The sequence below is a fragment of the Bos grunniens genome, chromosome 9 (genome assembly GCF_055505025.1).
Source record: "Bos grunniens cultivar Pamir isolate PY7600 chromosome 9, Bosgru_T2T1.0, whole genome shotgun sequence".
In the NCBI taxonomy this organism is placed as follows: domain Eukaryota; kingdom Metazoa; phylum Chordata; class Mammalia; order Artiodactyla; family Bovidae; genus Bos; species Bos grunniens.
In genome coordinates, this window is record NC_141173.1 from 95,215,475 (window position 1) to 95,243,452 (window position 27,978).

The window sequence follows — 27,978 nt, forward strand, 5'->3', positions numbered from 1 at the left end:
AGGTGGACCTCCCAGCACCCAGGCGCTGAATTAGGAGATGCGTCAGCCCCGCAGACATCATGGCTGGGGCTGCAGGAGCCGCCCGGGCACACAGGCAGAGGGCTGCCCTGGTCTTATTTGCTTGGCAGTCCCTAGCAGCAGCGTGGAGGACAGACACATGGGGAGACCCAGGAAGGTTTCACAGTGGCTCATGAAAGAGGCGACGGGGCCTACGGCTGCAGTGGCCTTCAGAGTCAGGGAGCAGAAGCACAGAAAACATGGCAGGAGTAACGCGATAAAATGAACTATCTCGTTGACCAGCCAGACGCGAGGGGAGCGAGCCAAGGGCAGAAATGAATGCATTGTCTACCTTGGGTGGCTGGATGCACGGGGGCGCCGTTTACTAAGAAAAGGCGGGTTATCGAGGAGCAGGGAGGGTTAATGAACACAGCTGAGGGCCCGCTGAGTGAGAGGTGCCTACGGACGGTTAGGTGGAAACGTCCAGCAGGCAGCTGGAAAGAGGGCGTGAACTCACCCACGGAAAATATGTCAGTGAGAAGCGTAAAGGCCCCAGGGAGCACCTCAGCTAGTGCCCGTGTGCTCGAGGGGAAGGACTGGGGTTTATCCACTCCCAGCGGCGTCCTGCCACACTTGGATGTTTGCAGCGGACCACCAAAACTTGAACCGAAGGGACACGGGGATTGAGGAATCCCAGAAACATGTCCCGAATTGCCACCCAGGCAGCTGGAGAAGCAGGTATTCCAGAGGGTGGAAGGCCTGGGCAGAGTCAGCATGCTCCGAGGGGTTGGGTAAGCCCTACGGTTGACTTCTGAGCGTCACACTCCCCTTCTGCCCGTCTGCATCTAGCTCTGCTTCTGTTCTGTATCCACAGTGGAGAAGCCAGAGCTTGTCCACAGAGAGCCAGCCTGAGCCGCAGGAATCCCTGACTCTGGGAGGTCTGGGCACCTGAGGGTCTTCTGATCAGCAGATCTATCTCAGGGTGTAAGTTGCTTCAAAATGCATCTCCCATGCCTGCTTGTCTCTCCTCCTAGAAGCCCAGAATTTCCTCAACACTGGAAGCAGGAGTTGAAAACACATGTTAAACAAACCTAGACATTTTGAGGAAACAAATGTATAAAGTTGCCCTTTTGAGGCATTGTCTGTTGGTCAAGCCCCCTCTTTTGATGCCCAAGGATGCTCAGCACTGTGCCAGGTTGTGGCAAAGCCAGGGCGGAGGCAAATGAAACCATGTGGGTGGGGGTGGGGTGGGGGTACAGTCCAAGGTTATGTTAAATTGTAATGTAAAGGTTACAACAATTCTGCATTTACTAACTGGTTTTACACTGAAAAGTTAGAGTTGTTTTTTTTTTAACAAATGGAGCTAAAAGCTGCAGAATCTTAATTTGTGGGACATTGGTAAGGACTCAGGACCGAAGAATCCATATAGATACAGATAAAACACAGTCCCTTTACATTTAATTTTACATCTCAAAGGGGTCTTGAAGCTTATTTCATCCAACTTTTTACATGTAAAGAAACTTAAGTCCTCATGCACAAGAGATGTGTTAATACATTCAGCCTACAGAGTTAGTTAATAAAATTTTTTTTCATTTGCTTGTTTTTTAGTTTTTACAATGTCGTGTTGCTTTCTGCTGTACGACAGCTCGAATCAGCCATAATTATACTTATATCCCCTCCCTCATGAGGCTCCCTTCATCCACCTCTCTAGGCCATCACAGAGGCCAGGGAAGGCACGGAGATGCAGGTGTAGAGAGTGGACTTGCGGACACAGTGGGAGAGGGAAAGAGCGGGACAGATGGAGGCAGTCGCACCCGCACGTGCACACTACCTCGTGTAAGATGGGTGGGGCTTCCTGGGGGTGCTAGTGGGAGAGAATCCGCATGCCAAAGCAGGAGCCCAAAGAGACTCGGGTTAGATCCCTGGGTTGGGACGATCCCCTGAGGAGGGCACTCCAGCATTCATGCCTGGAGAATCCCATAGACAGAGGAGCCTGGTGGGCTGCACTCCATAGGGTTGCCAAGAGTTGAACAGAACTGAAGTGACTGAGCGTGCGTGTGTATAATGGATAGCTGGTGAGAAGGTGCAGCTAGTATGATTCCTTGGTTTTATTTCTCTATAAAGTTAAACACATAGAACTCGTTTTCAGAAAAGGGACTGAGAAGCAGTGAGAGGGAAGGAGGTAAGAAACCCTCCCTGATATATCCCTTTGCCCCAGATAGCACCCAAGTGCTGCTGCTATTGCTAAGTCACTTCAGTCATGTCCAACTCTGTGCAACCCCATAGATGGCAGCTCACCGGGCTCCCCCGTGCCCCATCTCAATAAACAGTGTTTGCCAAGTAGGTGTGTCAAATCTGGACATCTCCATAAGAAGTTCAGTTCTTCTGATGTTCAATTTGCTGAGAATGAGGTCTTTTTTCACACGTTAGAGCATTTCTCGTTTGAGGTTGGGCCCCCCCAGATATGAGCTAGGTCTTCTCCGTGTCCCACAAAGTGTAGATGCCCTGAACCAGAAGAAGCCCACGGGGCCACTGGCACAACTACCAGTCCTGGCATGGCCGCGCTCCACTCGTGTTCCCATTCCTGCCGATGTGCGGAGCCTGGAGCTGCAGGGGCCCAAGTGGGCTGCCCCAGGAGGAAGGGGCCGGGTCCTCAGGGCCCACCTGGCACAGTGACCCGCAAGGAACTGGCATGGGAGGCAGGAACAGGTGGTTAAGTGTTCACCTGGGTTCCCAGGCCAGCTCCTCCGTCTGCACGTTCCTCTTCTGTACCACGGGCACAATAGTACTGACCTAACCAGGTTTTGTGAGAATTAAGTGATGCTATTCATGAGAAATACTTAACACAGTGCCTGGCAGGTAGCAAGGACTCAAGAAAGTTTGGATAAAAGTGAGAGGAGGAGGAGGAGATGGGGTAAGCAGGTGAGGTTGCTTTCCAGAAATCTCACCAGTCATTAAACACAGTGGTGAGGTATTATTACTTAGATTTTACCAAAAGATTTAGAACAGCGTGAATTATTTAGTGTCTAAGAATATATTCCTCTAATACTTTGGCTAGCTTCATATTTAAGTGTTTCTATTATATAATTCTTTGAATTTCCTGGGAACCATAAAGGCCTCGTAATAATATGTACCACTGGATCTCAGCATTCATCATGCTAAAAGAGCAAAAAGATACCTCATGAGACAACATTTTTCTCATTTTGGAGGGAAAAGAAAAATCCTAGGTTTCAAGGAAAAGTAATTTTCCACTTCATACTTTTAAAAACATTTAACTTAATTTAAATGTAATTAACATTTACATGCGGAGAAGGCAATAGCAACCCACTCCAGTACTCTTGCCTGGAGAATCCCAAGGATGGAGGAGCCTGTAGGCTGCAGTCCATGGGGTCGCTAAGAGTCTGCAGGACTGAGCAACTTTACTTTCACTTTTCAGTTTCACGCCTTGGAGAAGGAAGTGGCAACCCACTCCAGTGTTCTTGCCTGGAGGATCCCAGGGACAGGGGAGCCTAGTGGCTGCCGTCTATGGGGGTCGCACGGAGTTGGACATGACTGAAGTGACTTAGCAGCTTAGCAGCAACATTTAAATGAGAAGTTTTACATCGCAGTTTTCACATGATTCTCAAGACATCCTCAGAGAGAGAAGTTGGGAGGACTATTCTCGAGATGCAGTCCATGGAGCCCAGGACCACTACTATGGAAAACTCAGAATTGCTTGGCCTGAGGATATGACTTTATTTATCTCTTGGGGGCCTGACTTCTGGGAGGTTTCAAGTTCTTAACATTTTCAAACACTTTTATTCCTTTTACTGGCAACCTTCAAACACAGCTTTTACAAATATGCTTCCTTAATGCTTTCCTTAATACTTCAGTGCATTTTTCTACCTCTGTCCAGTTTTAATATGTCTTCATTTCTCCTTTTTAAGGCCTCTTTTCCATATTCCATCTCTTTGGAAAATCAAACCTTCCTTTAGTCTGAGTGGCCTAGTCCCTCAGCTCAGCCTCTGCTGGTCCTCCGTTGGCTCAATAGCGCCCTCCTCTGAAAAATGTGGGGATAGCACCTACCTCGTGGGGCTGGATAAGTGAATGGCCCTCAGTGAATGGTAGGGTTAATCATCATTGATAATGTCCTGTTCATTAGTATTTAGAGTTTGGGGTTCCCCAGATAATTCCACCTGAGCTATGTTCCCACTGGCCATTTTAATGGAATCTCCTTTCTCCACTTAGGATCTGGTGACTCTGAAGTTGCCTGGAATTCCTCCTGATTTAGAATTCTAGCTGAAGCCTTGGGGTCTCCCAATAGCCCCAAGCACCCTACAGAGGTTTTTAATAAACTCACCTCTGCTTCCCACCATTGCCAGACCGGACAGAGCCTGCTTCTCTGAGAGCTGATTCACACTAATAACCGTCCCCTCAGCTCTTTTCTACTTCTATCAACATCTTCCAACTCTCAGCCTTCTCTGAACATCTTCAGATTTCCTAGTCCCCTGCCCTTTCCTGTGCCTGTGTGCATGTATGCTCAGCCGTGTCCAACTCTTTGCGACCCCATGGACTGTAGCCCTGCAGGCTCTCTGTCCATGGGATTCTCCAGGCAAGAATACTGGAGAGGGTTGCCATTCCCTTCTCCAGGGGATCTTTCCCACCCAGGGATCGAACTTGGGTCTCCTGAGGCTCCTGCATTGGCAGGTGGATTCTCACCACCTGGAAATCTCATCTTTCATCAGAATATTCCAGTCTCTCCACCTGGCGGGCAGAAATAGCAATCACAGAGGAAACTGCCAAAGGCAGTTAAAGGCATTTCTTCCTGTGCTCAGTGCGTATCTGTCGGGCGTGTGCTTCATGCCAGGCACTGGGGCTGTTAGGGAACTCAACGTGGCTTCTCACCTCAAGGCCTCACCTGGGGAAGGAGAAGAAAGAAGACCACAAACCACAACAGGGAGCGTGATGCCCACCAAGGTGTGCGCAGGGTGCTCCAGCTGGCTGACTCCAACTTCACATTATTTTAGAGAAATTTCTGGGTTGATCGCCCCCTGCCACCCTGTGCTCCATGTTCCATTCCTCTTGCCCTCAGGCTCTGTCCCTCCATTCAGCACAGCTGAGCACAGAACCCCCCCTCAAAGAGCCTGGCTTCGGGAAGGGCTCCTCATTCGATTAAAGGAACCCTCCAGAGAGGCTGCAAGGGCAGAAACCACACCCTTCTGGCAGGATTCAGATCTCAGAGTAACAAGTCTAAAGCGGTTTTTTTTTTTTTTTTTAAAGAGCCTTCATCTCATCCACGGAGCTGCCCTGGTGGCTCGTGGGTAAAGAATCCACCTGCCAGTGTTGTTGACGAAGGAGATGCGAGTTCAGTCCCTGGGTGGGGAAGATCCCCTGGAGAAGGGCATGGCAACCCACTCCCCTATTCTTACCTGGGAAATCCCATGGACAGAGGAGCCTGGCGGGCCACAGTCCATGGGGTCGCAAAGAGTCAGACACGATGGGTTAGGACATCACACACACCCACCTCACCGCTAGGGCATGGGACACCAGTCAGTCTTCCCACACGGAAAATGGCAGACTGCCCTCTAATGATGGTTGCTTGAAGGGTCTCAGATGCTGTGGCTGCACGCCACCACGTTGCCAGCAGTGCCCCCTCCGCAGGTGTTCTCGCCCGGCCAGCCCCTGCCTCACTCAGTCCCTGGGAGGCACGCGTGTGTCGGCTCACCCAGGCTGAGCTCCTGCCGCTCCATTTCTCGCCTTCAACCCTCCAGGAAGGATGCTGTGTGCGGCCATCGTCGCAAGCAGACAGAAATCACTGTTTTCGATGTCCCTCTGTTAGACGCTCGTTCTTGGTGTCTGGATGCTGAAGTGTCCTCACCAATGAGACAAGGAACCCCTGGAAGCCAGGGGGTGTTGGATACACTGTTGTAGGTCGTCTCAGTGGTCCCGGCGCCTGATGTAGTGCGGGGCTCGCGGGGACACTTCCCCCTGGCAGTGGGGGCTGGTGGGCGAGGCTTCTGGAGGCAGCTAGAGCCAGCCAGCCTGGCTGCCGGTAGCCCTGCCACTCTGGGCAATGTGCTTGCTCATGGGGACGTCCTTGGGGTAGCTGAGGGCTTAGTCCTCGACAAACATTTATTAAAGGCTTGGAGTAGAGTCAGCAGACAAAAGCAAGTAAAAATAAATAAGGTGATTTTTAGATAAGGTGGGGGAAGGCGGCAGCGGCTGTTCTGACATCATCAGTGTAGAGCTGACATTTGAACCTGGGTCCCCCGGGTTCAATAATAATAATAATAATAAAGAGATTATTGGGTGAGACAGAGAGTCTGCAAGAAAAGAGGCACAGGCATAGCCTGGGGTGAGCGAGGCTATGACACACCCTGACACCCTAGAAATCAAGAGGAGAAAGGAGGGCACCAGAGTTCGGGGTTAGAGGAGACTGGGAGGTGGCCCTGGGCTCTGAGCATCCTTCTTCCACAGAGATGCACACCCAGCTCTCAGGCTCATTTGTGTGTGTGTGTGTGTGTGTGTGTTAGTCACTCAGTCGTGTCTGACTCTTTGTGACCCCATGCACTGTAGCCCACCAGGCTCCTCTGTCCGTGGAATTCTCCAGGCAAGAACACTGGAGTGGGTTGCCATTTCCTCCTCCAGAGGATCTTCCCAACCCAGGGATGGAACCCGCGTCTCCCGCTTTGCAGGCAGACACTTTACTGACTGACCCACCAGGCTCGTTTACCACCAAGTATCCAACAGTCACAAAGGAGACCATGAAAACCATTAAGTCAAAGTCTTTCTCAGGAAGCCTACACTGTTAGCGGGATTTTGTCAGCCAAGAAAAGGGTTTTCAATAAGGCAAATTTCCAAATGGAAATTGCTTCCACTCAGGGCTGCCGGAGAGCCAGGCGTTCACACCCACCCTGAGAGACTGCTCGTCTCCAAAGCCCCCAGACCCTGTGCCCAGGGGTTTCGTGTGCATCATCTGTTGCTTTCCTTCCCTAGAAGCTCTGCCTCCCTCAGGAAAGTGCATTAGCTTAGCTCACGGTGAGCTTTCTAAGCTAAGAATACACCTACCCCCTGATCCCATAGAAATGATCACGGTGCCCCATTAAGACCTTGGTACTTAGAGTGGGGGCATCCATCGTGTTAATTCTGCCTCCCCAGCTCTGATGTCTCCTTTGCTGGTGGGCAACTCTCGCTATAGTGGGCAGGCTCACCCGCCACGCACTTGGCATCTGGAGATCAGCTTTCACAGCTGGAACCAGAGGTCCCACCCTGACCTGGCCTTCTGTGTCCCCAGCCTCCATGTCTCATTTTCATCTTCCATAGGCGTGTGTTAAGCAGAAAAGAGGTTTCTCAAATGACAGCCTCAGACTCTTAGGAAAATTCGGTTGATCCCAATTTCTTTTCTCTTTGTACATGTTCCCTATAGACTTGTCCAGTGCACCCCCATGCAGATCACTGACTTGGGGAAATGAGGTTGTTTTACGCAAGGATTAATGTGTTAGGGCTTCCCTTGTGGTTCAGCTGGTAAAGAATCCACCTTCAATGCGGAAGACCTGGGTTTGATCCCTGGGTTGGGAAGATCCCCTGGAGAAGGGAAAGGCTGCCCATTCCTGTTTTCTGTCCTGGAGAATTCCATGGACCATATATACTTCATGGGGTTGCAAAGAGTCGGACATGATTGAGCGACTTTCACTTTTCACTATAACTTTTCCAGCTGTGTGGCGTTGGTAACATGTTGAACTGTAACTCACACAGACACACCATAGGAGTTGCTTTCCTTTCAGTGTCAGCATCTTACAGGCCATTGAGTTGTCACCAGGCTGGTGAGCTCTGAGATTTCTCTAGGGGTGACCAGCTGCTGCTTGCTTTTGTCGCTCGCAGACAACGATGACTCTTACAGTTCCTCTGCCACCATGGTCTCCAGGCATCTTCATGACCTTTTCAAGAAATAAGCTTGCACTGGGCTTCCCACAGGTGGCGCAGCGGTAAAGAATCTGCCTGCAGCGCAGGAGACCCAGGATTGATCCCTCTGTTGGGAAGATCCCCTGGAGAAGGGAACGGCAACCCACTCCACTATTCTTGCCTGGGAAATCCTATGGACAGACAGTCCGTGGGGTTGCAAAGAGTCAGACAGGACTGAGTGACTAACATACACACAGGCTTGCACTGAATATAAAATATGAGATGAGTGATTTATGATAGGTGACCGGAAAGGAAGGAAACACTGCCTTGCATAACTTTATAATGTTAATTTACATAGTCCCACCTCACAGCCTTCTCTGTATCTTTTCAAAGCACACAGAGAGAGATGTGAGATTTGGGTAAAAGCTAAGCTTGGATAAGAGTCCAAGTGCAAAGCTTAGCATTTTTCCCGTGGCAGGTGGTCTGCTGTGAGTGGCTGCATCAGACACCTCGGATAGGCCTTTTGAGTAGAAGGTCAGCTGAAAAGTAGAGCAGCACTTAGCCATTATTCAGAAGAGGAAGAGCGAATCACAAACGCCTTACAGACTCTGGTGAAATCCCCAGGGTGGGAGGACAGAGTTTGGGATAACAGGATAAAAACGCCCAAAGCCAGCGCTCTGTCTTTTCCAAATGCTCGAGGCAGCCTGTGCATGGGCAAGACGGGACGAGCCCTGAGAAAGACCTGACCTCAACCCCAGTTCCACTGCCTCTGAGCCGTACGGGCCCTGCAGGCAGCTTCCCTCCTGAGCCACAGTTCGCTCATCTGTAAAATAGGGTAGCAGCATCATTATCCTCATGGGACTGTTTCAAGGTCAAATGGATGGGCGTATGTGGCATCTCTTCACAAGCTATAAAGCACCACATGCTGGTTTTGTAAAAAAGCGCTTTCCCAGAGAGTATTTGGCCCCACGGGACTCTACATGGTATCCTTGTTTGACAGGTAAGGAAGCTGAGAGTTGTGGACTACAAGATCAGGTGTATTACATTATTTGAAGATCAGAGATCACTAAAAAATGATATAAATTCTTTTATGACTACTGAAATGGCAGGGACATTTCTTGGAAAACAGCAGTAACTGGAATGGGAGAACCGGGATTGTCCGTGTGTCCTGTCCTAGGCTCCTAGAGACCTCTCTCTCGGCCACTTACCATGAGAGACGGTCGCTCAGCACCACACACCCGTGAACGGCAGAGCCCCAGCCCCGCCCAGCCCGGCAGTTACCATCAGAAGTGTTGTTACCATCTTAAGGGAAGATTATTCTATGAACCAAAGAGCTTTCTTGTACAAAAGAGGGAAATCTTTGAGTTTCTATTGTAATAAGAATAGAATGCACATCCTTTGTTTTTTCAAAACAGCTAAGTTCTGTCGAATTATTGCATTCTTCATGTGTCTTAATGTTGCGCGTTTCTCTGAGTGGTGCATTTGGAAATACAAACAGAGAATGTTTTATTATGTTATCAGAGAATGGGAGGGGGAGCTCCCTCAAGTAAAAAAGCATTTTATTAATTGATTTTCCTTTTTTTTTCTTTCTACCTCTCATTTCAGAACGATTTGATCACCACTGTCCCTGGGTAGGCAACTGTGTGGGGAAACGAAACTACAGATTTTTTTATATGTTTATTTTATCTCTGTCTTTTCTGACAGTCTTTATATTTGCATTCGTTATCACCCACGTCATCCTTCGTAAGTATGCTGGCGAAATCAGATTACGTATGTAACCATTTGCCTGACTTCAGTTTTCTGATTTAATTTTGATTTAAGATTTTGGTCATTCTGGGCTCTCTTCTCTTTCTCCTTCTCCCTGCCCCCTCCTCACTTCCAGCTGCCCCCGCTTTCTGTTTCTCCCCTCCCTCCCCTTCCCTCCCACCCCCATCTTCCGACAGCAGCTGCCAGGGGTGCCCCTGGATCAGACTCTTTCACTTACAAGACTTTCTCCTTGACACGTGGTCCCTGTTCCAACCTTGTGACTTCACTTTCTCTTCCGCTTAAGGGATCCCCAGGAGGAATCATCCCTACATTTTCCCAGAGGATAATGTGTTGTCATGATACCCATTGAAAAACAGAAAATTTTAAAAAATGTGAATCTACTTAAGCAGGAATTGTCACCCTCCCTAAAAAAAAAAAAAAAATGGGGATAAAGACTGAGCTTTCTTACACACAAATCTATAAATGTGAGATACACATTTGATAAGATGTTTAATTATCTGCCAGGACATTGGCAAGCTATGAAGGAGGCAACTTTATTAAAAATGAAATTGGGATATAAGTGATTTTAATATATATTTGCCTAAACGGCATTTTTCACTCCCCTTTCAAAAGTCATAACTTTGAACTCACTTTCCTATAATAGTGATGTGATGAGAAGGAAGCCACTTGGCTTTGACCTGTAAAGGTGAGCCTTTAAACTTCCTTTACAGCTCCATTAGCAACATTAAAGACCAGCATCACCTCTGTCCATATTCCTGAAGTACAATCATCTATTAGCAAGTCCAGAGCCTCTCTCTGGAATGTTTCTAGAAGTATCTAGACACGCACCTCACTTTCTTCCCTGAAGCAGGGGTTAGACCGCAGTGTGCTAAGACCAAATTTAGACACGCACATTGTCTACTTGCTGTCTTGGTGGGGTTTGAATGGGGCTGGGGGAGCGGGTGGTATTGGAAGTTTCACCTTAGTTCGTTTTACTTTGCACCTTCGTGGACTATTCCGAACTTTCACAGGCATTTTAAATCCTAGTTTCCATTCATTCTTTCCCAATCTTTTCATCTAAATGTAACACAAATTTGTAATACATGCATGAGAGCCATAACTTGCTGGGACAGCAGGAAGAGGATTATCACGGGTCAGAGATCCCCTTACCCTTCCACACCACCTGGGAAGGATGGCCCAAGGGCTCTCCGGGGCATCTGTTCTATTTTCAGAGTCTCAAAGTGGCAACAATTAACTAGGGTCCTCAGTTCAGTTCAGTTCAGTTCAGTTGCTCAGTCATGTCCAACTCTTTGCAACCCATGGACTGCAGCATGCCAGGCCTCCTTGTCCATCAGCAACTCCCAGAGCTTGCTCAAACTCATGTCCATCGAGTCGGTGATGCCATCCAACCATCTCATTCTCTGTTGTCCCCTTCTCCTCCTGCCTTCAATCTTTCCCAGCATCAGGGTCTTTTCCAGTGAGTCCGTTCTTCACATCAGGTGGCCAAAGTATTGGAGTTTCAGCTTCAGCATCAGTCCTTCCGTTCTTCACATCAGGTGGCCAAAGTATTGGAGTTTCAGCTTCAGCATCAGTCCTTCCAAAGAATATGTATGTATTAATAGACAGAAGAAGCAGTTGTTTACACAACTAGAGAAGAAAGAAGTACTGAAATTCCAACATATTTATGACACTGAAAAATAGTCTTTAAACATTACCTCTTATATCATCTTTAGCAACTTCAAAATGCCTACACATATATATAATCACACTGTATTTATGGCCTTGCCCCTACATTCTGGGTATCAGGCAGTTTTTACCCCACACATTAACTCTGGTAATACACACGCACTCTTTCACACACTGTGAAGCCTGTCACTTGCCAGCACAGTGGCATTTTCATCTCTGCTGCAGTCCATGGGGTCACAAAAGAGTCATACACGACTAAACAACAAAGTTTTGCTCATTCTGGTTTCAGCAAAATGGAGTTTGCTCTAGCTTATTCTGATATATTGTTAACCCAATCTTCCACCACCCCCTCACCCCGCCAAAAAAAAAAGCCTGCAAGTTACTGCAATGTTTTGGACAAAAGCAAATAGAGGTTTTCCTCTCCCGGTTCTGCACCCCCCACCACAACCCCCACTAAACAACCCCACCCCAACCCCTGATTTGTGCTCAAGAAGGGCAGAGGCTTTACATGACTCCGTGATCCCCCCTACGATTCTGGAAGCCATGGCAAAGGCATAGAGCTGTTTGAGAGCAGCTGGGGACCATGTCCCGAGTCCTCCCTGCCAGGAAGTGGGCTCTGAGAGGGGACACCGGATAGCCAGGGGTGGCCGGGGAGGAAGCCTGTCATCCAGAGATCACCAGGAAGGTGACATCTGGATTTCCTTTTAGAGGAAGCAGAGCTTGAGAAAGCGATATGGTCTGGGTCCACCAGGGAAAGAGAAATTGTCTCTTCTTGTCCGTCCGTGTGCCTCAAGATTGCGTTTGCTCTGAGATCTGCAGCACGTCCACGCCCCCCTGGCCTAGCAGGGAGGACGGGAACACCTCAAGCTTTCCTCATCAGTTCTTCAATCAGTTGGCATTCTTAGAGCACATGGCACATTCTTGGGCCTCCAAGGTGGCCAGTGGGCAAGAGGGGGTGGGAACTTGGGGAAGCACTGGAGCCATCTCACTGTTAGCCTCCCCCCAGCCAGCCTGGCTTCCGGTTCCACCGAGGGTCTGGAACAGACAACGCCACGGAGATGTGCTAGAACCGGTCCGTGGGGTCTGTCCTGTTCGCTCATTTCACTGCCATGCCAAGGCCAGTTTATGTCCCCAGAAAATGGGGACCCAGCCTTGCCAACCCAAGGTAGGGCCACTAAAAGCTCCTCCATATGGGCTTTTCTTTCTCAAAAGCCTCTAACGCCAATACACAAAATAAAACCCGCTTTTTGTCAGATGCATTGTCACTCCGGCCCCTGAAGAAATGTTTTCTTGCATAGACAGTCTGTATTCACATGTCTCAAACCCCAAAGCAGTCAGCAATATAGACTTCGGGTTTATGAGTCTGTTTCCTCTGGGTGCAGAGAAAGGCGTCTTTGATACTTAGTCTAGCTTACAGGATGCCCAGGGTCAAACGTTAACCAACTTTGGGGAAATAGTCTTTTGTAAAAGAAGAGAGAAAATAGCAGGTAGTATTCTATTTTCCTATTAAGATTAGGAAAACAAAGGAGTAATCAGAACTGTAACTTATGGGAAAGTGTGCAGACACCCATCTGCTTTCACTGGACAGATATCCTCCAATGTTGGGTCTACTTATGAATCTGCCATTTTCTTGTTGAATAACTTTGGTGGAATCTCACTGTCCAATCAGTATCGGAGCTCTTCCAAATGTAATTTTATTGATCTCGAGACACCGATTATTTTTCTATAGATGAGAGAGCTTTCAGCATGAAGGCTGTTTCTTGGAAGTGACGTCTGATTACTAAATTCTGTTTCATTCCCCCAGGTTCACAGCAGGCGGGATTCCTCAACGCTCTTAAGGACAGTCCTGCAAGATATCCTTTCCAGGCTGTAGTTTTTCCCCACGTTAACGTGTGAAGTATTGGACTGGCCTTCTCCTCAGTTACTTCATCTTGGGCCTTGGCTTTCCTTCTCATAAATCATATTCCTTCTCCTTCTGTGAAGCATCCAGAGAGCTTCTTGATATTCACCTGCATGAGTAACAGCCTGTGAATTGCTTAAACCTCAAAGTGACTCATTTAGCCTCATTGAAACTGCAGTGCTCTTTCGCTGGAAAACTAAGTGTGAATTCTTGCCCACCTCCAGAAACCCACACTGATTTGCATTAAGTCCAATTGGTTTACGGAGAAGCCAGGCTGAGTTCCAGCTGACTTCAATTTGATCAGCAGGTGGTCCCTACAAAATATTTATGGGCGTCCCTGTGTGGGACCCTTCTTGTTGCAGTCACATGGGGATTCTCTGACCCTCTGTGTAGGTTCCGTCTAGGGGTTCAGTTTGGTGTCTGCGCAGTATGGATAACCTGATTATTTCTCAAAACTGAACATCTGCGTATAGCCCTGAGAAGAGATGGTCAGTCTCAAGTCATTTGGATTCATCCCATCCTCCCAGACAGTGTACATAGGCATGTAGCATAGTAGTTTGAACTTCTTGAAAGAAAAACATTCACCCATGAAGTGCTTGAATGGTCCTCCGCACCCTCCCCTGCCCTCCTGGGTTTGACACTAATTGGTGTAGAGTCAGCCAGCTGGACACACTGACCCGGCTCCATCTGAGACCCAGCTGTCTGTCTTTTTCATATAACCAGTTAGACTGCATTTGGGCCTCCCTGGCGGCTCAGATGGTGAGGGATCTGCCTGCAATATGGGAGACCTGTACAATCCCTGGGTTGGGAAAGTCCTCTGGAGAAGAGAATGGCAACCCACTCCAGTATTCTTGCCGGGATAATCTCCTGGACAGAGGAGCCTGGCAGGCTATAGTCATGGGGTTGCAAAGAGTCAGACGGGACTGAGAAGCTACCCCTGGGAGTAAGCTTCATCTTGTGGCAGGGAATTCTTAAAGAATGAAGAATTCTGCTAAAATGTACATGTCATGACCATCATTTAGCTGTTAAGGTGAACCTGCTTGTGTGCCTAGAAGCTGGTTGTGTGCCTGTGTGTGTGTAGTAATAGTAGTGGTGGTGGTGGTGGTATTTAGTTAGATCTATGTGTCCTCTGTGTGTGTGTGTGTGTGTGTGTACTAAGATGGTACAAAGTGTCTCCTTTCTGGCACCTCTGTGTTTATGGGCAGCACAGAATGTTGGCAGTGAGCGCAGATTCTATAGTCAGTTGCTAATCTTTTAGAAAGGAGACAGGGACATATGAAGATATATGAAGGCTCTTGGCGAGTACATCTCACAGGTTTGTCCTGTCTTCTGTTAATGATCTGAGAAGCTAGAGTTAGCTAGAAGTTGGCCAGAAGTCAAGGTTTTGCTTAGAATGAAATTCTCGGCCTCTGTGGCTGCTAAAAGCAGGTCCTTTGGGAAATGCCATCTTTGTTGGGCGAGCATCCTCCTCCATCATCACCTCTCTGTATCCTTTGTTTTCAAGGCACATTGCTTTGGCATATCTCATAGCCAGGCCTTGACTTTTCTTTCCTGAAGAAGAGGCTTGTCTCGGTCTTTCAGGAAATCAGTTCCATTATGAAAATGTGCTGCTCTTGTTAAGTTTAATAAATGCAACTCAGAACCGGCCTTGAGGTCTTAGGCTGCCAGCTGGAATGCTTCCTGAAGCCTCAGGAGTGTGGCAGCCTCAGCCACCTCCCCTCCCCTGTCCCCGGGCACCTGCGTCTCTCCTGAGACCGTGGGTCTGTGCTGGATGCCCAGGAAACATTTCAGACCATGGCAGCGGTCAGTGAAGGGACTCCTCTCCGCGGGGTTTCCCTCATGGCTCAGATGGTAAAGAATCTGCCTGCAATGCAGGAGACCTGGGTTCGATCCCTGGGTCAGGAAGATTCCCTGGAGAAGGAAATGGCCACACACTCCAGTATTCTTGTCTGGAAAATCCCATGGACAGAGGAGCCTGGCGGGCTACGGTCCATGCAGGGTTGCAAAGAGTCGGACAAGACTGAGTGACTAACACTTTCTCTTTCTCAGCGGGGAGGGTGGAGAAGGGCTGACCTGAGCCTGGGGCATTTCAGCTGTTCATTCTCCTTTGGGTCCCGCAATTCCCGCTGGAGCAGAGAGGAGATGGGTGATTGGGTTTGTTGTTGCTGGGTCTTCCTGGTATCTGCTCCAGACCTCCTCACTCGAATCGTAATCCCAGAGAAGGCGTCACAAAGAAGGACAGGCAGCGAGTCCTCGTCTAGAGTAAGAGCCTTTTAATTTCCGCTCTGCCACAATTAATAAGGTCTGGGGTCCTTTCTTTTAACTCTTCTGTATCTCAATTGTTTGACCTGTAATTGTGAACTGCCCCGAACTTGACAATGCTAAGCTGACAAATTCAAGGACATGGAACATAAGGGAGAATGCTGGACGCCAGAGCAGTGCTTCTGTGCAAGGCAGGAGTGATTTCAGAGAGGCTTCTTTTTGTGGTACTATCTGCAATGGGCAGGCTCTGCCGGAACGTCCTCCTAGAGCACACACGTCTGCTTGTTCTCATGGTTGACTGTGCCTGTCGTCTATGTCATCAAAAGCACCCTGTTCCCCAGCAAGGGGAGCAGACAAATGGTGCTGGGAGAAGGAGCGACAGTGTATCTGAGTGGCATGCTGTTCGTATGGAAAGGGGAGGAAGGAGAGAAATGCGCTCATTTGGTTTAGAGCAAGTTTTGGCTGATTTTCCTTTGAAATATCATTCTCAGGTAGAGGTAAAGAGTTTCTCCTGTGGCCCAGTTCTTGAAAACTCATGAAAATCTCAACCACTGACTTTCCAAACAGCATTGCCATATCCAGGGCTGACCCTCTCCAGCAACAACCTGGCGTTTTCCCCTTTTGTGGGTGCTCCCCAGGCGTGTCCTCCACATTCGGGAGCTTGGCAGTCACAGCTGTGATAGCACAAGGGCTCCGAGTGCATGACCGGCCCCTTCCGGCCTCCAGACACACCTCCAAGGCTCCCTGGCACATCCAAGCCGGGGCCTGCTCTTGGAGTGCCAGCTGTATCAGCTCCCAGCTACTGTGTAGCAAATAGCCACAAATGTAGCGACTTAAAGCAAATGGAAATTTACCATCGCCCAGTTCTGCAGACCAGAAGTCCAGTAGGCTTGGCTGATTGCTACCCTAGATCCAAGGCTGAAACCACGGTGAGTCCCGCAGGAGAGCATCCTCTTCTGGCTCGTTTAGGTACTTGACTAAAATCATGAGGTGTAGGACTGAGGTTCCTTTCCTGGCTCTGTCCCCTGATTCCAGACTCCCTCTGTCTTCAAGCCCAGTACCGTGGGAGCTCACACTCTGCGTCTCTCCTGCCTCGTCTGCTCGCGTCTCTGACCTCAGCCAGAAAGACACTCTGCTTTTAAGGAGAGGACTCACCCAGATCATTCAGGAAAATCTCCCTGTCTCTAGGGTCAGGACCTTCAGTCTACAAACTCCCCTTCACCATGTGCATAAAGTATTCACAGATACCAGGGATTAGGGCATCTTTTGGGAGGCCACTATCCTGTCTACCCCACAAGCCCTCAGGTAAGGGGTACCCCAGGAATCAGGCGCTCATGTGCAGGTGGGTTTGAGAGGACTTTTCTCTGAACCCATTTGGGAAGCTCACTAGAAGTCACCGGGTCACTTTTTTTTTTTTAATATTTGTTTATTTAATTGCTCCAAGTCTTAGCTGCAGCATGTGGAATCTTTAGATGTGGCATGCGAACTCTTAGCTGTGGCAGGTGGGACCTTGGTTCCCCAACCAGGGATTGAACCTGGGCACCCTGCATTGGTCCAGAGTCCTCGCCACTGGACCACCAGGCAAGTCCCCACCAGGTCACTTCTGTGTCTTCCTTCCCTACCTTTTCTGTCCTTCTGTTAATCTAGGAGAGAGGGGATGGGAGACAAAAAATGGATGGGCTTTTGAAAATGTATATATATATATAAAATACATATATAAATATACATTTATACATATGTATATCTATACTCACTATATGCACATATGTGTACATATGTGTATATGTGAGGGAAGCCAGGTGGCGCTAGAGGTAAAGAACCCATCTGCCAATGCAGGAGACATAAGAGATTCGGGTTCCATCCCTGGGTCAGGAAGATCCCCTGTAAGAGGGCATGGCAACCCACTCCAGTACTCTTGCCTGGAGAATCCTGGCGAGGATCCTGGCAGGCTCTGGTCCATGGGGTCGCAGAGTCAGACAAGACTGAAATGACTTAACACACATATACACACCTGTGTATATATGTGCATGTGTATGTGTCTACACACACATAGAAGAATACACACACACACACACACACACACACACACACATGTATCTCCCCCCTGAGTTCAGGTTGAAAATGTTAGTAGAATGCCTCAGGAGGTCCTTGTTGAATTAGCCAGCCCTTCACAGGGTGTGGGGACCATTATTATCTAACTTGACTCCTGCTGACTTGGTCCCCACTTGGTTTTGTGGGACCTCCTGATCTACTGTCGCTCTGGGCTCCTGCCTGGAGAAAGATGCCCTAAAGCTGAAGCCTGAATATCCCAGGGAGCTGCCCAGCCAAGCTACAGACCCTCCGATCAAACCACTCCATTTCTCTCTTGGGGAAAAGCAGAACCAAGAGCAAGGTTGAGGAGGAAAGCGACGCAAAGCTGCCCAGTAGGAGGTGAGGAGCAGGGAGGGGACATGGCGGCCTGGGCAACGCTCCCAGCCCGGATCTTCTTTATTTTTTTCAGAAGTAGTGGAGCATTTGGGGAATGTCAGACATATCCATACATCAAAGTGAGGTGTTTCTTCTTTACAAAGCACAGACACTTTTTAGGTGTGCCTTTCACACTCCTCCCCAAGCAATGCTCTGTCCTGACCAGGTACTTGCTGTTTGAAATACATGTTTTGGTGGAGAGTTCCTCTAATTGAGTGAGTCTCTTAAGAAGTGCTGAGTTTTGATGTTTTATCATAAATTCATATTCCAGAAGAAAAAGTATGCTTTGGGTCCTACTGGGTTATGATGTATTTTTGAAAAACAAAACAAAACATTAACTTCTGGTTATAAGGGATAACTGTCTTCCCTGGTGGCTCAGCAGTAAAGAATCCACCTGCCAATGCAGGAGATGTGAATCAATCCCTGGGTCAGGAAGATCCCCTGGAGGAGGGCATGGCAATCCACTCCAGTAATCTGGCCTGGAGAATCCCATGGACAGAGGAGCCTGGCGGGCTATAGTCCATGGGGTCACAAAGAGTCAGACACAACTTAGCAACTGAACAACATGAGTAATAAGTAAGGCTGGAGCCCCTCAGGTTGCTTGTTCAGTATTTCTGGCTCCTGCCATTCCTCCAGACACCTGTATGACTTTGGAAGCGGCCTGGAGGTGGCTGGGTGGAAGCTTGTAAGGGCAGCTTTTAGTGCAGAGAAAGGTTCGTGAACCACCAGGGCTGCTCAGGAATGGCAGGCCTGGGGAGGACAGGTCACAGGGACAGAGGTCCTCAAAAAGAGGATTCATCCTGCTGATCAGGGTGCTTGGAGATTCCAGCATCAGATAGCTGTTAAACTCCGTCGCTCTAGCTCCCTCCCTCTGCCGAGGCGCTAGAAGTTTGGGAGTCTCTTTTGAGGTGGTTGATTTATGATGGATGAGACTGATGTGTGAAGTTTAACACTCATAGAAGCTGTCTTCTGATGACAGCAGCACAGCCCACGGCGTGTCCTCACCAGACCTGCAGTCTGTGTGCGAACAAGAATTTGCAAAGCACCGAGTTCTTAAACAAGAGGAGGTTTTCTGGCTAAATTGCCCGAACCCAGGAGTGTCCAGGGCAGCCTTTGCAAGTGACCCCTGCAGAAGTGATCTCATGCAAGAATTTAAAACATTTCAGTAGCCTCCGGTCTGATCTCCTGACCATGATACAAACCAGGCAAATGTTTCTCACTGTGGATGTCATCTGCAAAATATCCAACTCAAAACAGCGTCGTTGATGAGAGAGAGAGATTAGAAACCAAAACGGCGAAGTAGCCGGGACTCAAAAAATACTGCTATGAATAACGGGAACGTGGATAAACTAAAAGCTTGTCATCGGGCCCACGTGGAGCCAGCCAGGCCTTTGGGAGAAGAGCATCAGCCAGCTTGTTCAGGAAGTGTCCGGAGGGTGGGGTCTGGTTCCAGTGCAGGTGAGGAGGCGGGCAGGGGATGCAGGTGGGAAACAGGGGCAAGGAGAGAGGGAGCGTCATCAGTGGCTGGGGTGAGAATGCCTGGCTCTGACTCGTTGGCCAGCACTGCACAGGCCCTTCCCGGCTGCACTTTGCCCTGCCAGTGTGGAGGGAGGGACCACGAGAATCACCCTTGATTCTGGTGCACAGGAGCACACCCAGCCTGGAGCATTCCCTTTCCTCTTCCTCCTCCCTCTCCACCTCCCATTGCCTGTCCTGGCTCCCTGTGACCGCTTTCTCCCTTTGGTCTCTGCATCAGAGAAGCACAGGCATGTGGCGGCTTCCCGGACTTTCAGCGCCCCCTTCCCCGCCTCCCCTGGGGGAAGAGATGGAAGGAGAATCTCTTCCAGGGCAGCAGTCTTCAGTCCCCCCAGCCAGGTGGGTCGGGCAAAGGAGGCCCTCCCTGTATCTGCTTCCTTCCCAGTCATTGTACTGAACACCCACCACGTGCAACACCTGCCAGGGTGATAAAGCCTAGAACAATCCGACAGCCCTGAGCTTCGAAGCACATCGACCAGAGGCCAGAGCAGCCACGGGTGGCAGGGTGACTCATTCTTCTCAATGAACGTCTGCGGATGCCAAGATCTGAGCTCTGACTCTGGTTTCTGAAAAGCAGAGTAAGTCTTCAGGGGCATAAAAATGCCACAGTGTGCCCAGAGGAGGGGACAGTTCCAGAAGGAGCCTGCACCTCCTGCAAGGAAGTCAAGAGGCTTCGGCAGATGGCATGTGCACGGGGCTGCGGTTCTAACCGGGATGAGTGTGGGGTGAGTAGGGGAGGCAGGAGGCTGTCTGCAGGGCTGGAGCCGGGCTTGGGTTCACTCCTTCACTTGGCACGGTTAGCAAAGCGAGCACTGGGAGCCCTAATAGTGTCAGCACCCAGGTGCTGTTACAAATGCACACACACACACACACACACACACACGGTGCAGGGCTGGGAGAGGGCACCATGATGGCTGAGCCCTGCCTGGGGGCCCAGATTGCACTTATTTCACAGCACTGTCTGACAGGCACCCATGGCCTGATGGACACCATTCTATTTTAGTGGAATTTGGTGGAAGGCTTGGAGTTGGCCCAGGGGCTGTCAGAAATGGGGCACCTGGGGCCAATGGAAAATTCGTGAAGACAGGACAGTTCAGTTCAGTCGCTGTCGTGTCTGACTCTTTGCGACCCCATGGACTGCAGCACGCCAGGCTTCCCTGACCATCACCAACTCCCGGAGCTTACTCAAAGTCATGTCCATTGAGTTGGTGATGCCATCCAACCATCTCATCCTCTGTCGTCCCCTTCTCCTCCTGCCTTCAATCTTTCCCAGCTTCAGGATCTTTTCCAATAAGGCAGTTCTTTGCATCAGGTGGCCAAAGTATTGGAGTTTCAGCTTCAGCATCAGTCCTTCCAATGAATGTTCAGGACTGATTTCCTTTAGGATGGACTGGTTGGATCTCCTTGCAGTCCAAGGGACTCTCAAGAGTCTTTTCCAACACCACAGTTCAAAAGCATCAATTCTTCAGTGCTCAGCTTTCTTTATGATCCAGCTCTCACATCCCTACATGACTACTGAAAAAACCATAGCTTTGACTAGATGGACCTTTGAAGGCAGGACAAGTCTTCACTCACCCAGCTCTCAGGGCCCATCCATCCTAGGGTCTGATGATGCTCAGGGGGCCCAGGAAAAGATAGGACAGGTGCCTGAGGTCTCCCAGCAGGATCTCACAGGGAGGTTAATGACCTCCATTTAAGCTCAGCGGCATTTCCAGAACTAGAGCTCAGCCCCCTCCACCCAGGAAACTGAGACTCTCCCCTGCTGCCCTGACCAGGCGGATGAAGAAGCAGATTATGTCTCAGAAGATTGCAGAGGGGGCATGAAGTTTGGGGTTTTTTAAATCACCCAACTGATACAGGAACATATTCTCACAGAATGAGTTTTAGTCATCAGGATAAAAAGGAAGTTTTGCCCTTATCATTCTGTAGACTCCTTGTGGGGTTTTGTGAGTCTTCCCATACAATCTTCTCAGAGTTCAAATGTGTATCCCGTATGTGTGTATTCATACACAGCAGATGGGGGGACTGCTTTACCTAAAGGGAATCATACATACCCTTTGAATTGTTCTACAATTTGATTTTCAAATATTTTCTGAAGGCGTGTCAACACATAGATGTCATTCTTCTTTCAACTGTTTAGTAGAATTCCAGAGTATAGATGAACCATAATGTACTCTTCTATAAATGGCTGTTTAGACTTATTTTTTTTTTTTTACTACTCAGAAAATGAGGTAGTGGGTTTTCTTGTATGTATCTCTTTGTGCACAAGCGTTAGTGTTTCTCTAGGGTTGACAACTAGATGTAGAGTCACTGAGTTAGACGCTAACATAGTTTAAATACTGATTGTGGTGGTGGCTTAGTCGCTCGGTCATGGCCAACTCTTTGTGACTCCATGGACTGTGGCCCGCCAGGCTCCTCAGTCCATGGGATTTTTCCAGGCAAGAATACTGGAGTGGGTTGCCATTTCCCTCTCCAGGGGATCTTCCTGACCCAGGGATCAAACCTGGGTCTACTGCACTGCAGGCAGATTCTTTACCGACTGAGCCACCGGGGAATATTGTCCCCTGAATCGAGTGTGCCAGCCCATGCTCCATTTCTCCCCACCTTCACCCATGTCAGTGACAATCTCGTCAGGACTGTGATTTTGCCAATTTGATGGGGAGGGAAAAAAAATAGTTGTTTTAATTTCCATTTTCTGGATAATAATCAGCTTGCACATATTTCCATGACTGTTGACCCTTTTTCTCACCTCAGTGCCAGTTCAAACTCTTTGAACGTTTTTCCGTTGGGTTGTTTGTTCTTTTCCTATTAACATGTTTTTTGTATATTCTCAGTAATAATTTTATAACTAGCTTTTTCCAGTATTTTTTTCCCAACCTGTCACTTGCCTTTTAACTTAACTTTTTAACCAAAAAGTGTAATTTATTAACAAGTTCTATCTATAAATCTCATCCTACATGGCTCCTGGGCTTCCCTGGTGACTCAGTGGCAAAGAACCCATCTGCCAGTGCAGGGACTTGAGCTCGATCCCTGGGTTGGGAAGACCCCCTGGAGGAGGGCATGGCGACCCACTCCAGTACTCTTGCCTGGAAAATTCCATGGACAGAGGAGCCTGATGGTCTGCAGTCCATGGGGTTGCTAAGAGTCAGACACGACTGAGTGACTTCACTTTCACTTTTCACTTTCATGCATTAGAAAAGGAAATGGCAACCCACTCCAGTGTTCTTGCTTGGAGAATCCCAGGGACGGGGGAGCCTGGTGGGCTGCTGTCTATGGGGTCGCACAGAGTCAGACACGACTTGACTTGACTTCGCAGCAGCAGCAGCAGCATGCACCTCTATGGAGAAGGAAATGGCAACCCACTCCAGTATTCTTGCCTGGAGAATCTCATGGGTGGAGGAGCCTGGTGGGCTGCAGTCCATGGGGTCACAAGGAGTCAGACACGACTGAGTGACTTCACTTTCACTTTTACATACCTCTATATAAAAAGGTGAAAGTGGAGAGTGAAAAAGTTGGCTTAAAGCTCAACATTCAGAAAACGAAGATCATGGCATCCAGTCCCATCACTTCATGGGAAATAGATGGGGAAACAGTGGAAACAGTGTCAGACTTTATTTTTCTGGGCTCCAAAATCACTGCAGATGGTGACTGCAGCCATGAAATTGAAAGACGCTTGCTCCTTGGAAGGAAAGTTATGACCAACTTAGATAGCATATTCAAAAGAAGAGACATTACTTTGCCAACAAAAGTTCATCTAGTCAAGGCTATGGTTTTTCCTGTGGTCATGTATGGATGTGAGAGTTGGACTGTGAAGAAGGCTGAGCGCTGAAGAATTGATGCCTTTGAACTGTGGTGTTGGAGAAGACTCTTGAGAGTCCCTTGGACTGCAAGGAGATCCAACCAGTCCATTCTGAAGGAGATCAGCCCTGGAATTTCTTTGGAAGGAATGATCCTAAAGCTGAAACTCCAGTACTTTGGCCACCTCATGCGAAGAGTTGACTCATTGGAAAAGACTCTGATGCTGGGAGGGATTGGGGGCAGGAGGAGAAGGGGACGACAGAGGATGAGATGGCTGGATGGCATCACTGACTCGATGGACGTGAGTCTGAGTGAACTCTGGGAGTTGGTGATGGACAGGGAGGCCTGGCGTGCTGCGATTCATGGGGTCGCAAAGAGTCAGACTTGACTGAGCGACTGATCTGATCTGATCTGATATAAGCATTTCAGAGAAGGCAATGGCACCCCACTCCAGTACTCTTGCCTGGGGAATCCCAGGGATGGGGGAGCCTGGTGCGCTGCTGTCTATGGGGTTGCACAGAGTCGGACACAACTGACGCGACTTAGCAGTGGCAGCAGCAGCAGCATATAAGCATTTAAGAGAAAGGATTGGAAAGATTGAAAGACGATGGCCCAGTGATCCAGTCTGAAGGTTCCTGGTAACTTGATCTTCAATGTGTCTGTCGTGTAAATCATCAGAAAGTTGACACCCCCAACCCCAGACTCAGTGACAGGCCCTCAAGTGACAGGAACACAAGCTATAGTTTCTTATCTCTATCTAAGGATTAGAGAGTCACCAAATTGATGAGAAAAATAGGCTGACAAGTTCCTGAACCTAAATATCTAAGAGTATTAAAGGCTGATGTAGACATTCCACGTGGAGAACAAAGGGGTCTGTTGTTGACATCTGCTCATCCATCAGAGCCCTTCCTGTAAGTGAGCATGGCCTATCTTACCATCATTTTTAGAAAAACTAAAGGACAAAAAGATTACCCATATCATCTGTTCCTTGTATTTTAAGTATCAGAACCTCAGACAGAGACCTGAAGCAGAAAAAGATGCAGGAAGACCCAGGGGTGGGTGGCCAGTGCCCACCGAGAAAGGCCGCCTGGCACCAAGTCGCACCCCAGTCACGTACGGAAAGGGTGCTCAGAGCGGAAAGGGTCCAAGGCAAGCATCCCCTGGCCGTTCTAGAATCTGGGGATTTTGGTCAATGAGGAAATTCACATGAAATACAGACTTTTCAAAATAAACCGTTATCTGGATTTGGCACTTGGCAAAAAAATATCCCGTGGCCAGCCTGGCGGCTGGAATGTGGGGAGCTGGGCCATGACATGTCAGCAGAGACAAGTTCTTCCCCCGGGGCAGTGCTGAGGCTGTGGGACTGGTGAACGGGGTGTGATGTCGTGGGCAGTCTCAGCCGTGCTGTCGGAGCTCTGAGGCCTCAGAGTTAGGGCCTGTCGTGGGACGCTCCATGGCCTGGGGCCTCGGGAAGCTCTTTCTCTCCTGCAAGTCTGGAGACCATGTTCTGTTCTGCTGTGAATTGCTGTCTGAGTTTTTATAAGTGGCTTGACTTCTCTGGGCCTTAGCTCTTCATTTTACGAATAAGTATTTTGTCAAATGAAAGGATTAGAATAAATCAGGACATCTTTACTTAGAGTTCATGACTATCCACAGAGAGGCATCAGGGGCATTTTTAAGCCTCCTGAAATTTTAAGAAAAAAAAAGTGTCTGTGTGAACGTTGTTTTACTTTGCCAACAAAGATCTGTCTAATCAAAGCTAGGGTTTTTCCAGTAGTCATGTATGGATGTGAGAGTCAGACCATAAAGAAAGCTGAGTGCCAAAGAACTGATGCTTCTGAACTGTGGTGTTGGAGAAGACTCTTGAGAGTCCCTTGGACTGCAAGGAGATCCAACCAGTCCATCCTAAAGGAGATCAGTCCTGAATATTCATTGGAAGGACTGATGCTGAAGCTGAAACTCCAACACTCTGGCCACCAGATGTAAAGAATGACTCATTTGAAAAGACCCTGTTGCTGGGAAATGGTGAAGGCAGAAGGAGAAGGGGATGACAGAGGATGAGATGGTTGGATGGCATCACCAACTCAATGGACATGAGATTGAGTAAGTTCTGGGAGTTGGAGATGGACACGGAGGCCTGGTGTGCTGCAGTCCATGGGGCCTCAAAGAGTTGGACATGACTGAGCAACTGAACTGAACTGAAATGAAGGTTAAAAATCTTTGGTTCCATGACCTCTCACCTTTTACAATTCCCCAAATACTGAGGTGCCCTCATCATTGTGCCCGGCAATATTTCTGCATCTTTGCCAGGCCATCTCTTCTTGCTTACTTTCCCATGGGCAATCCTGAGGGTGGGGAGCTTACCTTCCCCCACTGTCCTGAGTGCAGGGCTGGGTGCCCCAAAAGGCACAGAGCAGGCATTTCTGGGATCGTGTGGAAGCCCGAGGAGGGACACCCACCCACCGGCACTTTTAGTCTTTTTCAATTCCCTAGCCATCTAGCGAGCACCTCGGCGTGCAGCAGGTTGAGCTGGGGTCTAGGGCATTTGAAGCCATACTCTTGGCCACGGAGGAGGCTCTTGTCTTCTTGGGGGCTGGGGAAGACACATGGAGGCTGGCAGAGGTCACTGCTGTGCTTTGAAACATCTTTGAGGCAGTAAACATCCAGCTGCTTATTAAATTGGCTCCTGCTGCTGTTGGCCTATTTCCACTCATGTCTTTTTTTTTTTTTAATCAGTAAATGGGTTTTGATACATTAAAGCAGAATTTATGTTTCTTAATCTTATAATGGTGTAGATGTTTTCAGCATGAAGCTGTCGGGTCAGTGAGAGGATGCATTCTTCAGATATTCAGTCTGAGTGAATTTGAGGGGGGTGCAGTCTTTAAGGTGCCATGGGTTTGAGAATCCCTGATAAAAAGGGTCCCCATCTCCCCCAGCCGAGGTTGGGAACAGCCTAGAGCTGCCTGTCCCTCAGCAAGAATCAGGAAAGGACCCGGCCTTCCACACTTTCAAGGTTCAAATCCCTGCTCTGCTGTTTCCTATGCAAATCACGTAACTGCTTCCTGCCTTGGTTTCCCTACGGGTCCAGTAGGAATCAGACTTCTCACTGCGTTGCTCTCAGGATTGAGTGAGTTATTGCACATGAAGCCTTTGGAGCAGGGCCTGACACACAGCCAGTGATGCCAGCATTGTTAGGAATGGCGATGACTGTTCCTCCAGACGTCCTGTGGGCGATGGGGCAGCTGTGGGCAGGGAGTCGGAGGGGGCTGCATCTCACATCCTACCTGGAATCCATGTCGTTTTGACCCAGCTGTGAGCTAACAGTGGAGCTGCATTCTGTTATTTATAAAATGTTTCCAAAGCACATGAGATACTAATATAGAACACTGCATATTTGTGGGGGGAGGGGTGGCTATAAACCTTTAAAATGCCACATCTGCTGGTAACAATGCCTCCTTTTGGAGGTAATCCCGTCAGTGGCATTGCAAAAGAAACAGCAGGTGCGAAGCGAGCCGTAGCCACGCTAGATGCTATGACCCCCCTCCACCTTCACATGCTAGCTCTCATATGTTCACGGATGGATATTACATATGTTTGACAGGCCCATCATTCTGCCTGGATTGTAAACTGTTCATGACACATAAGTATTTCTGAGACCGTAGATGGGCTCTTCGTGTGTGTGTGTGTGTGTGTGTGTGTGTGTGTTAGTCGTTCAGTAGTTTCCGACTCTGCGATCCCATGGACTGCAGCTCACGAGGCTCCTCTGTCCGTGCAATACTCCAGGCAAGAAGACTGGAGTGGGGCGCCAGTCCGGGCTCTTCGTGTGTGATTCAGTAAATAAATCTTTTGGTTCATTCTTCATTCTCTTTCCTAGCCTGTTTCCATTCCGTTTGTCACTTCCTCTTTGACCTCTCTGCCCTCTTGATTTTCCCTTCTGGCCTGCGCAAGCTCCTTGCCAGCGTCAGCTTTTCTCACACCACCCAGTTCTCCCGACTCAGGCTTCCTTGTCAGTTGCCCTGGGCTGCACTTCGCCTCTGCTTCCCAGCCGGTGCGGGCAGGGCTCCCGTGTCGCCGCCTCCCCCCATCTGTGCCCTTTTGGGTGGGGAGATGAGGCTGGGAGGAGGGGCGTCTGTGAGCCCTGACCTGCGGGCAGGCAGTTGAGGACAGGATCATCTGCTATCTGAGCCACCTTCCCCGTGTCCCATGTGCAGCGAGACCTCCGCCGTAACCGTTTGTCTCCCTGGGTAACCCTGGCAGAAATCAAAGGGTTGCCCAGGCTGGTGGCAGGGCTCTGCTTCTCTCCATCTCTCTCTTCCCCCTCCGATCCTCCCTACCGCTCTGTCCTTACCCACTTTTCCAGAATCCACCATAGACCCTCTTCTTGGGATGTGCGGCTCCTCCTCCACCCCGTTCACCTCCCTCCTCCGTGAGGACCGGGTGGATGCCCAGAGCACTGCCTGTTGGATCTGTAAGACCCCCACTGCTCAGGCTGTTGGCATCTTGGCCAGCTGGGCATCATTCTCTTGAAATGTGCTTTTAATTTCTGAGTATGGCTCTTCGGAGACCTTGCAATTTCTAGAAATGTAAACCTTAGAAAGAAAGGCAAAGCACGTCTCCACTTTTCCAAGAGCAGACCCAGTGGTTTATTCTGACGTTGAAAGTCAGTCAGCAGGCGGGAGTCCATTCATGCTCCTGTTTTGTGTGCA

General features: G+C 49.1%; 1 protein-coding gene across 4 annotated transcripts in view; it reads left to right on the forward strand.

The window, feature by feature from the left end:
* ZDHHC14 (zDHHC palmitoyltransferase 14) overlaps window positions 1-27,978 on the forward strand; it is a 293,107-nt gene that overhangs the window by 240,522 nt on the left and 24,607 nt on the right. For all 4 annotated transcript variants that reach the window (XM_086318536.1, XM_086318539.1, XM_086318537.1 and 1 more), the window contains exons 4-5: window positions 9,484-9,621; window positions 13,115-13,163. In XM_086318536.1, coding sequence (XP_086174662.1) covers window positions 9,484-9,621; window positions 13,115-13,163 — 187 coding nt within the window. The remainder of the gene's footprint in view (window positions 1-9,483; window positions 9,622-13,114; window positions 13,164-27,978) is intronic.